This window comes from Pseudonaja textilis, chromosome 2, assembly GCF_049901715.1.
Source record: "Pseudonaja textilis isolate UNSWEBS1 chromosome 2, rPseTex1.2, whole genome shotgun sequence".
Lineage (NCBI taxonomy): Eukaryota > Metazoa > Chordata > Lepidosauria > Squamata > Elapidae > Pseudonaja > Pseudonaja textilis.
The window spans coordinates 22,007,213-22,019,976 of NC_141991.1; the positions used below are offsets into that span (position 1 = coordinate 22,007,213).

Genomic DNA, 12,764 nt, shown 5'->3' on the forward strand with positions numbered 1-12,764 from the left:
ATTTGTAATGGATCGGCCTCCTCTTTTGGGATAAGTGTAATATAGGCTTCTGACCATGATTTAGGTATCTTCTTCTTTAACATAACTTCATTCATAACTTCTAGCAATGGAAGATTCAAATGTAACTTTTCTTTTGTGTATACTAAGAGCATTTGCACCAAGACAAATTTCTTGTGTGTCCAATCACACTTGGCGAATAAAGAATTCTGTTCTGTTCTGTTCTAATCAGTGGAACAATTTGCCTCCAGAAGTTGTGAATGCTCCAACGCTGGAGGTTTTAAAGAAAAGATTGGATAACCATTTGCCTGAAATGGTATAGGGTTTTCTGCCTAAGCAGGGGGTTGGACTAGAAGACCTCCAAGGTCCCTTCCAAGGACTCGACTCTTCTCTTCTCTTCTCTTCTCTTCTCTTATGACTGAGTCCTATTAAAGGATATGTTGTCCTTTCCTATTTAACTGAGAAGCCCCTTCCCACCAAATGGATCAGGTACATGCCTGGTATAGCAAGAGGACTCTCCTCTTTTGATTTAGACTCTGTTCACTTCTTGGATCATCAGTGGTACCTGATTCACAAGGCTGGGGTGACAGACAGTTATCCCGACACTGGAAATACATGCTGCAGATGATTCACAGGGCTGATGAGAAGAAGGCTGCATCATCAGCACATTATTTTTTAAAAGCGATTCGTGAGTCATCACTGAGCTGAAGTTAGGCTATTGCGTGGCTGCATCGTAGGCTGTAGGAGAATTGGCTGAAGTCCACCTTCAGCCCTCAAAAGCTTATCAAATGGTTTGTCCTCTCTCTCAATCCGACTCCAAAGAGCACATGCTTCCTTCAGTTCCGGGAGAAAAAGCGGAATATAAATCTTATCAGTGTGAATCAATGAATAGATAGAGAATTCCAACGGTGCTAGTTCTTGAATTAAGCCAAGGATCTGTAACGGGCAAAAGGAATAATGGGCAAAGGGAGAAACAGGAAGAAGTCAAAACAAGTGAGACTGAGACAATGGGCAGATAAATGAAATTGAGTCTGGACAAGACCTGTAACTTGAACAAGCATTTTAGACAAAACCATCGCTAGTTCTGACAAAGATAAAAGTGGTGGAGGAGAAAAGTATCTTCGGACTTGTCTATGGAGATTCTCAGTCATCCCAGGTCATGGTTGTCCCAAAGGTGCTTTTTTTTCCAAAGGGCAACTGGACTTTCTGGTTTTTCTTTGAAGACATTTCGCTTTTCATCCAAGAAGCTTCATTAGTTCAAGAAGCTGAAGAACCTTCTTTGGATGTGAAGCGAAACGTCTTCAAAGCAAAAACAGAAAATCTAGTTGCCTCTTGGGAGAAAAGCACCTTTGGGACTACCTTCAGACTTGGACAATTATGTGACTGTATGCTTATAATACAGGTAGTATGGGTGTGCATGACTTTGGTTTCCTTGTCTGCCCTACCTTGGAGGCTTGGGAAGAAGATCTATCACCATTTACATGTTGGGAATAATGAAAGGAACATTTCTGACCCCAGCATTGTTTTCCCAGTGGCAGATGCAGTTTGACGGCTTCCAGGTGGCCAGTGGCGAGCAGGTACATGTCTCAGTGAAGACCATTCCTCCCAGGAAGCTAAACCTCAGCCAGAGCTATACAGTCACTAATAACCAACCAGGTAAGACACCTTTACTGGGCACATACACCATGCTTGCATCACCTCATGTCAAAGGATCTTCAAATATATATTTAGAGAAACCCCAAAAGTACTTCTGCTGGACATCAAAAACCTCTGCCTAGAGCCGTGATGGCGAACCTGTGGCACGTGTGCCACAGGTGGTATGCAGAGCCATTTGTGCGGGCACACGAGCCCTAGCCAGACTTACCTGCATTGCGCATACGCATGCCTCCCAGCTGACTTTCGGCCCATTTGAGGCAGTTTTTGCACTCCCAGAGGCTCAAGGGAAGCCTCTGCAGCCTCGGGAGGCCAAAAAAATGGGCCTTCCGGAAATACCAGAAGTGCCTGTTTTCAGTCTCCGGAGGGCCTCTGGAGCCTGGGGGAGGCTGTTTTCGCCCTCCCAAGGGCCCAAGGGAAGCCTCTGCAGCCTTTGAAGGCCGAAAAACAGGCCCAAGCGTGCTTTCAGAACACCACAACAAAAAGGTTTGCCATCACTGGCCTAGAGAGTTGCTGAATATTTATTAAGGAAAGAAGATAAATGGTCAGGAGATCATTGGAAGGTTTTAAACTGGGATAAGAGGGAAAACCCCAGTTCTAGCCATCTTTGAGCTCGTTCTGGTGTGAGCCAATAACAAAACACAGGTAGTCTCGACTTACAACCATTCATTTAGTGACTGTTCAAAATTACCACGGTGTTGAAAAAAGTGGCTTAGGACTGTTTTTTTCCACACTTACGACTGTTGCAGCATCCCCATGGTCACATGATCAAAATTTAGGCGCTTGGCAACTGGCCTGTATTTCAAACGGTTCCTCTGTCCTGAGGACATGTGGTCACCCTTTGTAACCTTCCCAGCTGGCTTCTGACAAGCAAACTCAATGAAGGGTGGAGGAAACCAGATTTGTTTAATGACCGTGTGGTTCACATAACAACTGCACTGATTTATTTGACAACTTTGCCGAAACGATCGTAAGATTCACTAAACAACTTCTTTGCTTGGCATTGGAAATTTGGGGGTCAGTTGTAAGTCGAGGACTAGCTGTACAGCGATTGCCATGAAATCATGCCCTGGGGGGGGCGTGGGCAAATGTGGCCAGCTTGATGCCACTCACTGGGCATTGCCGGTGGGTGGGTGTGGCCAGCTTGACACCCTTCCCCAAACTGCTGGCATGTTTCCTCTTCACATTGGGTAGACTGGGTGGAAGCCATGCTGGCCTGATGTTTCCTCTTCGCATTGAGTAGATCGGGCTGGCCCCTTACATTTTCCGGGACGGCCCCATGGGCTGGATCCGACCACATCGCAGGCCGCGGGCCCTGAATTTGATACTCCGGCTATAAAGGAAATTGTCATATGATGATATTTACTTTTCTACCCAGTTTTCCCACTTTCAGGACCTGAGTTCCAGTATAAATGGGTACCAGCTTCCCGGGCGATTGAGGTGTCTGCTCCCAAGGCCATCACTGCTCGCCTCTGTCATCAGCTGGCGATGGAATGCACAGAACTGCACCAGTCTTTCCATCAGCAGGTGGGTCCATAAAGGGGCGAAAAGTCAAATGTGGAAAACACCCATGGATGGTGTGTGTGTGTGTGTGTGTGTGTGTGTGACTGTCTGTCTGTCTGTGTGCAGGGAGTGAGAACAAAGAGAATCTCAGCTACTCTTAGCAAGGCTGGTAAACAATAGAATGGATGAAATAAATACAGACCAAACAGTCTTCCGGTAGTATCTTTACTCTGTGCTACAATACCAGCAAGTCCAAGAAGCAGTGATTCCGTTTAAAGTCAGCACTAGGGCATCCATCTCCTCAGCATACCTATATACCCTAACCCCACCCCAGCGGGATGCGCGAAAGGACGGCCGATGGTGCGGTGAAGACATCAGGGGGTAAGGAGTGGGAGGGGCACCCTGGCTCATTTGGCAAGCTCCAGCCCAGAGCGCGACAGAGAAACTAAGGCCAGGAACATTGCGGAAAGCAAACAAATGTTGGCAGAACTAAATGTTGGAAGACTTATGGGGAACAAACTTTTCCGCTTTGGCATCAGGAACGCAGAAAGGGCACCTTAGGATGTTCCCTTCCCTTCCTTGCCCTCCAAGCTTTTTCTCACTGCACCATGTAGGGATGGCTAATTGATGGCTAGTTTCCTCCCTGTTTTTTCCCCCCCTCACAAATGCTTAGAAAGAAATTATTAAACTATTAAACCCTTAAATTGTATTACAGGTAGTCCTCGACTTACAATCATTCTTTGATGACTTCCTGAAGTTACAGTGGCCCTGAAAAAAGTGACTTACGACCATTTTTCACATGACCGTTGCAATGTCCCCACAGTCATATTTATTTTTTTTTATTTTTTATATATATATATATATATATATATATATATATATATATATATATATATATATATATATATATATATATATATATATATATATTTTTTCTCGGATACTTCCATGTATGGCATTCAGCTTTGTTCGGGTATTTTCCCACATCATTATAGTTGTGCTTTTAAAGTTGTAGCAACATTTCAGCAGAAACAGCTGTGAAGGTCTGACTCACAGACGAACACTATACAGAAGCCTGATGATGGCAGATGAGATTCTGCCGAAACATTGCTACAACTTTAAAAGCACAACTACAATGCCGTGGGAAAATACCCGAACAAAGCTGAATGCCATACATGTAAGTACCCGTGAAAACTTAAGAAAACATATATCACTCTGAGAAGCACAGAGCTGAAGACACAAGCCTGAAGATGATGAATGAGACTTCATCGAAATGTTGCCTAGATACTTCCAATCTTACGCGGGAGAAAACCCGAATAACCAAAGATCCACATACTAATACCCGCGAGAACCTCAGAAAACATATATATATATTTGTTTTCGTAAAATTTTCATGAGTACAGATATGTAGGTCTAGGTGTGTTCGGGTCTTTTCCCGTGTAAGATTAAGAGTATCTTGGCGACGTTTCAGCGAGGTCCCACTCGCCATCCTCAGGCTGGTGCTTTCGGCTTCGTGACAGTGCAAGCAGTGTGATCGGAGCTGCCGTCTCTCAGAGAGCTTGCACTGGCACGAAGCCGGAAGCACCAGCCTGAGGATGGCGAGTGGGACCACACCGAAACGTCGCCAAGATACTCTTAATCTTACACGGGAAGAGACCCGAACACACCTAGACCTACGTACCTGTACTCATGAAAATCTATGAAAATATATGCAAAGTAAATTGGAAAGCCAGATCTGCTTACCAAAATGTGCTACTAACTGAACAACTGCAGTGATTCACTTAATAACTGGCAAGTAAGGTTGTAAAATGAGGCAAAATTCACTTAACCACTGTGTCATTTGGCAGCAGAAATTTTGGGTTCAATTATGATTGTAAGTCAAGGACCATCTGTAATAGTTTAGATGTGGTGGTGTAAATGAATTCTGGAACTCTGGATTTGTTTGGAGGCACGTTTATTATTTTTTTTAATGCTCAATTATTGGCTCTTATTTGGTGGCTCTAGTAACACACATAGTTGAGTTTTGCTTATTTGTTTTTTTTTAATGGGTTGTTTTCTCTTTACCTCCCAGGTACTGGTTTCCAAACATCGACCCGCGGTGCTGTACTACGAGTTTCTTCTTCCTTGTCTGTGCATAGAGGTGTGTGTGAGACATCTCGAGAGTGAGGATTTTTGAAGTGGGACAGTGCAAAATTTGGAGAAATTTCCTTTGTATATTTTAATTGATTGATTTATTCATGGAATTTCACCAAAAAAGTGATTCTGTGTACCGTACAACTAAAATATAGAATGCCTAAACATAAATGCCTCTGATGACCTGTACCAAGGGTCTGCAACCTGCAGCTCTGGAGCCACATGCGGCTCTTTCAGCCCTCTGCTGTGGCTCCCTGACGGCTGATCCTACCACTGGCTGGGCCCTCACTCCCCTCCACATCACTCTTCACCTGGCCTGAGAAGGTCAGGGTGATGGCAAGGAATGGAAACTTGTTCCATGTTCCAGAGCAGGAGGTGACTGGGTGAGAGTAAGTGACATTGAGTTGGCCATGCCCACACAGTCACACCGGCTGTTAAATTATTGACTTCCAGGGTTTTCTTTTCTGTGGGAAACAGGTCCAAATGGCTCTTTGACTGTAAGGTTGCAGACCCTTGATCTATACAGAAGGCGGCAAGATATTTTTGGAGGGGCTCTTGCCAGTTTCCATCCTTGGCCCCACCTGAGATCAACCATTGGGATGGGATGCAATCAATTAGTATCTTTCTGACTTAGCTTCTTTTTCTGCAGGCATCACATAACCACAAAGACAGCTTCCGCAAGAAAGTGTGTCCTTTCCAGGATCAGCCAAAAGCCTGTGAGTTCTGCTTTAGGCAAGATGGATGATAGTGTTGTTTTGTTTATTAATTGGTTGATCGGGAATTGGGATTTCATAGGTTATGGGGAAAGTCAGTGGCTCACAAATGGCAACTATAGGATGCCCATACCACAGAATTCTTGGTGCTTGGTTGAGCTTGGTTGTTTGCTTGTAGGCATTTCATTACCCAACTAGGTAACATCAACCGTGCTAGGGAGTGTGGGATTTGCTCCTTGATTATATACAATAGGTTACTCTGCCATTGTTGATGGAGGTGTGATTTTGTCCTTGATAGTTCCTTGATCAGGATTTTATTTTCTGCTTGGTTGTTTGTCTGCTTGATTTTTGTCTGGTGTTAATCCCTGCTTATCTGCATGTTGGCTTTTGAAGATAGTATTTTTTGTTTCCTTCTTAGCTTTTTTACTGTCTCTTTTCAATGGTGGGTATATGTGGATTATCGTTCATAGTTCATGCCCATACTTCAGGAGTCCTTAGAGCCCTGCCGTTTTTTCCTCTCTGTTCAGGAAGTCTGTTAGTTAATTTGGAGGCAAGAAACAGACTGATGCAATAGCAGGAAACTAGTTTGTAATGTAACCAGGAAGATAATAGTAATGATCAATATGGAGAACAGGTTTTTGTTTTGTGTTTTTATTAACCTCACCTTTTTACCAGGACCTTGTTGCTCAGACATTGTTTATCTCATTGCCATAAAATATTCATTAGCTAATTTCTACATAAAGAAATAGTTTAGAATAATAGTTTAAGACACTAGGCACAAAAGCCAGGAAACTGTAAGTTCTATTCTTGCCTAATGCCGTCTTAATGAAGTCACCCTCTCAACCCTAAGAAGAAAAAAAAAAATGAAGTTCTGAAATTATTGCCAAGAAAACATGATAATTTCAATAATTATCAATAATTTCAGAACTTCATTTTTTCTTCTTCTTAGGGTTGAGAGGGTGACTTCATTTGTCCAGGAAGCACACACACACACACACACACACACATACGTACACGAGCACAAACCAGAAACACATAATTTTTTTTTTACTATACGTAACAGATAAAACTAAACTCTGCCAAATCATTGCCTGATCATTGGCAAACTGAATCAATCAATACTTCTTCATTTCTGTTATGGTCATACTGAATCTCTGGCTTGCATAATGAATACATATATTGTCTGTACTGCAAATGGTCTTTGTCAAGGTCTGAAAATGTCCCTTTTTGTTCTGCTAAAAGGGGCAGGTACTTGATTGATTCACTAATCAAAAGACAGAGAGTTGTGGTGTTCAAAACAATTATTTCCAAATCGTGCTCAGCAAATGTTTGCAGAAGTAGTTGGTTAATCAATGATTAGTTGGTTGCCATTGGCTAGGTTCAAACATCAGCCTTAACATAGTTTATTTGTTTTAGACTTTCTGAGATTTGTGAACCCAGCCAGTTTATATTTAACAAAATGGTAGCTATTATACATGTGGCAGCTTAGCTGCTCTCTTTAAACCTAAGAGAATTCATGGGATATTTATGAAGATAAAACTGGGTAACTTTGCATGATTTCAGTTTGCTTTTCTTGGAGGAATTACATTCTCTGTGTCAACTCACTGTTGTTTTATAGTTAATCATTAGAATTATTTCAAATATGTTGTAATATTTTAATTTTTCAGGGAAACTTTGCAGTATTTTACTTATTTATACCTTACGTATAACAATGTCAAAAGGGGAAGGAAGCAAGGAAGGAAGGAAGGAAGGAAGGAAGGAAGGAAGGAAGGAAGGAAGGCTCATTTTCTCTTCCATATTTATTTCTACCTGAGATAACAGAGTCAGCTGGGGTACTGTAGGTAGGAAATGCAATACCTATTCACCTAAAAGAGCAACTCTGGGCAGCATACAAATAGCATGAAAAAATAAGAAAGAATGGTCCATCCTTCCATCCTTCCATCCATCCATCCACCCATCCATCCATTCATTGGTTTGTTCATTTGTTCGTTCATTCGCTTTTTTGTTCATTCGTTCATATTCCTTATTTATTTTGCTAGATGCTACAGATCTCTGGTCTTCGGCGCACTTTCATGACTTCAGTTCCAGTGACAAAACCGAAATGGCCATATTACTGAGTGGCCGCTGCATCTTTCACCCCACTGTCTCACTTTGCTGGAAGGAAAACTCTGTTCCAGAGGCAACCTGCCAAGATATCCCCAATTCCACAGTCCCCGAAGCCAAGCAGGTGAAGGGACATGGAGACCATACCGAATAGGATGAGAATAACAAGGTTTTGTGACTTGAGGAAGGGCAGCCAAGTAGCAAAGCGAAGGCCAAGGGATTCTAGGAACGTGCTCTCCCTTAGTGGAGGCCAGGGGTGGGATTCTACCAGTTCGGACCTATTCGCAAGAACCGGTTGTTAACATTCTAAGCAGTTCGGAGAACCGGTTGTTAGAAGAAATTACTGGCCTAATCCTGTAAGGAAGACAGGAAGGAAACATTCTGGGGTTGCTTACAGAAACTGCCTCTCTGTTAACCCTTATTACATTCTTGGCAGGACTAGACTTCCTGTCTCTGGAGTTTTTTTCCCCTCCTTTGCTGGTACTTTGCTTGTGTGGAGTGACCATTCAAAGTTACAATGGCACTGAAAAAAGTGACTTATGACCATTTTTCACACTTACGACTGTTGCAGCATCCCCACAGTCATGAGAGGCCAGGTGAGGAGATGCGTGCCTTGATGTGAGTGAGTTGAGTTGGCCACCCCAGCCAATAACATGACCACCAAGCCATGTCCACCCAGTCACATGACCACCAAGCCACAGCCACCACCACAGAACTGGTTGTTAAAAATTCTGAATCCCACCCCTGGGTGGAAGGCAGAGTGATGTTTGTTAAGAGAATGTCCTTATCAGGCAGTTAGCCTCTCCCAAACCTGCCAGGCTAGCTGAGGAAATGAGAGAGAAGCAGGTTATGGGGGGGGGGAATCATCCTGAGATGTTTCGACATTGTACCTCTGGAATTAATTGACTTATTTTCTTTATTTATTCAGAGTTCTATGCCATTCGAATTTGAAGACACTGACAGGCTTACAATTCCTATTGCAGTAAGTAAGATTCACTCATTCATTCATTCATTGGTTCATGGTGCCTGGAGATCTTGGGGCAAAATCATCCTTTGGGCCAATCTCCAGTAGATGGGTTAAAAAAAAACTGTTCCATGGAAGCAGAGGAAGAAGGAAGACTATGGCCTTATATGTGGGGGAAGCTGGTTCCACAAGAGGGGCGTGAGTCTTGTGCACCATGTCTTGAGAGCAGGGGTGGGATTGGACTGGTTCAGACTCGTTTGGGCGAACCTCTAGCTCCGACGATCAGCTGGCAGCAAAGTGGTTCGCTCCAATGATCATGTGGGCCCGCCCCTCCCCCCGCCCCTACGCTGTACTTACCTATATCCTCTCAACTGATTCACGCAGCAGAGCAGATTGCCGCTCCTCAGCTATGTCACTCCCCAGTAGTAGCATAGTAGGTAAGTTTTTTCGGAAAGCTGTTCACACGTGCGTGGTGAACCGATCGTTACACTGGCAGCATCTCACCACTGCTTGAAAGATTTCGTGCTTCAGGTCTCTGATGTTCCCCTATTCCCGTGATGGCGAACCTATGGCACGTGTGCCACAAGCGGCACGCAGAGCCATTTGTGCTGGCACGCAAGCTGCAGGCAAACTTACCTCATTGTGCATGTGTGCACCTCACAGCTGATTTTCGGCTGGTTTGAGGTCCTTTTCAGCCTCCCAAAGGCTCGAGGAAGGCTTCTGCAGGCTTCTACAAGCTTTGTAGGACAAAATCTAGCCCTGTTTTGTCACTTCCGGTATTTTCGAAAAAACAGGAAGTAATGAAATAAGGCCAGATTTCAGCCTACAAAGCTTGTAGAAGCCTGCAGAAGCCTTCCTCGAGCCTTTGGGAGGCCGAAAAAGGCCTCAAACCAGACAAAAATCAGCTGTGAGGCATAGTGCAGTTAAGTAGGATTGTGCGCACATGCGTAGGGGGCATGGGGGGATACATTGCCTTCTGAATGCTGGCACGTGAGCGCAAGCATGCAAGCGCGCGCACAATTTTTGGCAGAGGAGCCCAAAAAGGGTAGCCAGCACTGCCCTATTCTTTCAGAAGCAGGACTCTTGATCTGGCTTCTCTTTCCAATTTTGCTGGATTGGTAGATTTGTTCAGAGCAAGCAATTTTGGGGATACCAGGCCTGAGTATATATAGGGCTTTAAAAGTAACAATCAGTATTTTAAATTGCAACCAAGAGATAACCAGTACCAAACGCCAGTTCTTGTAGCGGAGGTGCCATCTAAATCAGGGGTCCCCAAACCCCTGGACTGTGTCCCACTACCAAGCCGCAGCCTGTTTGAAACTAGGCTATGCGAGAGATGGGCATGTGTGTGCGTGAAGCTCCATTTGTGTGAGCGGTGGAGCCTTAGCGGCATACGCAAAGCTCCACTTGCACAAGTGGAGGGTACTTGAGTGGAGGATGTTTGTGCTTGTGTGCGAAGCTTCACTCGTGCAAACAGGGTGCTTGCACATAAAGCTTCACTCGTGCGAATGGGGCTTTGCGCAGGAGCACTCTGCGTGAGTGGAGCTTTGCGCACGATCACAAGCATCCTCTGCACAAACGCCCTCCACTTGTGCAAGTGGAGCTTTGCACTAGGGTGCCAGTGCTTGCCACTTGCACGACTGCAGCTTTGCATGCGAACGTTAAGTGCCCGCGTACGAAGCTACATTCTTGCGAGTGGAGTGTGTCTGCGCCCGTCACTACAACTAATAGACCTGCATGTGCATGTGTGTGCACCTGCCACTCACATGCTATTCCTCACCCCACCCACCCCCGTGCCAGGCCGGGCCATCAACCTGGAAAGGTTGGGGACCACTAATGTCCATATACTCCAGCACACCCTTAATTACTAGAGCTGCTGCATTTTGAACAAGTTGGAGAAAACGCAGCCAGATCCTTCCGATTTTTAATAGCAGTAGACTTATATACTGCTTCACAGTGCTTTGCAGCCCTCTCTAAGCAGTTTTACAGAGCCGGCCTACTGCCCCCAACACTCCGGCTCCTCATTTTAACAACCCTGGAAAGATGGAAGGCTGAGTCAACCTTGAGCCTGGTGGGAATCAAACTGCCAAATTGCAGGCAGCAGGTAGTCAGCAGGAGCAGCCTGCAGTACTGCATTCTAACCACTACACCACCATGGCAGCATGGTCCCTACTCCTAGTCCTTGTAGATATAATAATAAGACTTGCTTATTGTTTTTTACCATGGTTATTTTGAGGCACAAACACTATATTGGGTTCTGAAAGAGAGAGGGAGGGAGAGGGGGAGGGAGGGAGGGAGGGGGAGAGAGAGAAAGAGAGATACTGCCTTCCATTGTCCTAACATGTAGTTCTTACTCTAGGCGCACATCATTGAAAGTGTAGATGTGAACCCACAGCTCTGCTTCAAGGTAAGAGATGTATCTACAGACAGACACCCATTGTATCTTTACAAGATCGTCGCCTCTTAAGAACTGAGTTACTGTGATCTATCACAAGCCTCATGAAGGCTCCAGAATTTTGAAGGTACAAGCATGCAGTGAAAGCAATGAACTTTATCTAATTCAGAGGCTGTTGAAGTAGATTGTATCTGTGCTGTTATGAAAGTGCACAGCTAAGAGGCATGTATATGGGGAGTTGACTTACACCTCGGCTGACGACTTGCAGCTTAGTAACTGTTTGAATTTATGGTGAACCTCCCTATAGGGGACTTACGACCCGCTTCCAAAGTTCCAAGGTGACCCTTCCCACTGTAATCATGTGACCGTATCTTGGTTTCTTGGCAACTGGCCTGCTTTTACAGCTGTTTGCGGGGTTCCACAGTCATGTGGCCACATTTTATAAGAGTTTCATCAAAAATAAAATGACATTTACTTCCATTTTTCAGCAAAAACATCCCATAGTGAATCATTGGTTTATTTAATGATCACCGCAGAAAGGTCTTAAAATTGGGTCAGTCATGACTTAAGATTGTGATGGGCAGACTCCATTATAGTTGTAAATTGAGGATCACCTCTAGAGCAAAATGCGCTATTCCAAAGGAAAATTACTCAGCCCAAACTACTTTGTAACTCTTTTCAGACTCAGTAAACAGTCATCAAAAAGTCTTTTAAAATGCATTTTTCATGCATTTACAGTAATCTGACTGTTGTAGCTACCCAGGGTTATATTGTATAAGAAGGCGGTCATGTAAGTCCTTTAAATAAACACAAATAAAAAGCATGCATCGTTTCTCCAAGGAAACGATGCATTAGTAGCATATGAGGTGTATGTTTGCTTAAAATTCTGTGGAATATCTCAAGTAATGATAGAAGATGAAGATGTAGTAGCTCTAGATGGGTTACTATAGGCTACGCCTGCAGGACTACAAATGAATCAGTCCTTAGAAAGAACAATCCAGAATAGGAATACAAATAGAAATAGAACAGAAGAGTTGAAAGGGAGCTTGGAGGTCTTCTAGTCCAACCCCCTGCTTAGGAAGGAAACCCTATACCATTTCAGACAAATGGTTATCCAATCTCTTCTTAAAAACTTCCAGTGTTGCAGCATTTGCAACTTCTGGAGGCAAGTTGTTTCACTGATTCATTGTTCGACCTATTAGCACTCATTGTTCGGGAGTGCTAATATGGTATCTGCAAGGTATCTCTGCTCTGCCTACATCCCTATGACTTCCCATATTGAATTAAAATAGAAATGATGGCA

At 44.0% G+C, this 12,764-nt stretch overlaps 1 protein-coding gene across 4 annotated transcripts in view; it reads left to right on the forward strand.

Moving 5' to 3' along the window:
* The window catches only part of IL17RE (interleukin 17 receptor E), a 42,532-nt gene that overhangs the window by 21,104 nt on the left and 8,664 nt on the right, over nucleotides 1-12,764 (forward strand). For 2 of the 4 annotated variants that reach the window (XM_026717938.2, XM_087923492.1), the window contains exons 5-11: nucleotides 1,530-1,653; nucleotides 3,029-3,177; nucleotides 5,225-5,293; nucleotides 5,936-6,002; nucleotides 8,039-8,226; nucleotides 9,031-9,084; nucleotides 11,426-11,473. In XM_026717938.2, coding sequence (XP_026573723.1) covers nucleotides 1,530-1,653; nucleotides 3,029-3,177; nucleotides 5,225-5,293; nucleotides 5,936-6,002; nucleotides 8,039-8,226; nucleotides 9,031-9,084; nucleotides 11,426-11,473 — 699 coding nt within the window. The remainder of the gene's footprint in view (nucleotides 1-1,529; nucleotides 1,654-3,028; nucleotides 3,178-5,224; nucleotides 5,294-5,935; nucleotides 6,003-8,038; nucleotides 8,227-9,030; nucleotides 9,085-11,425; nucleotides 11,474-12,764) is intronic. The other 2 variants (XM_087923493.1, XM_026717940.2) reach the window with 1 other exon arrangement.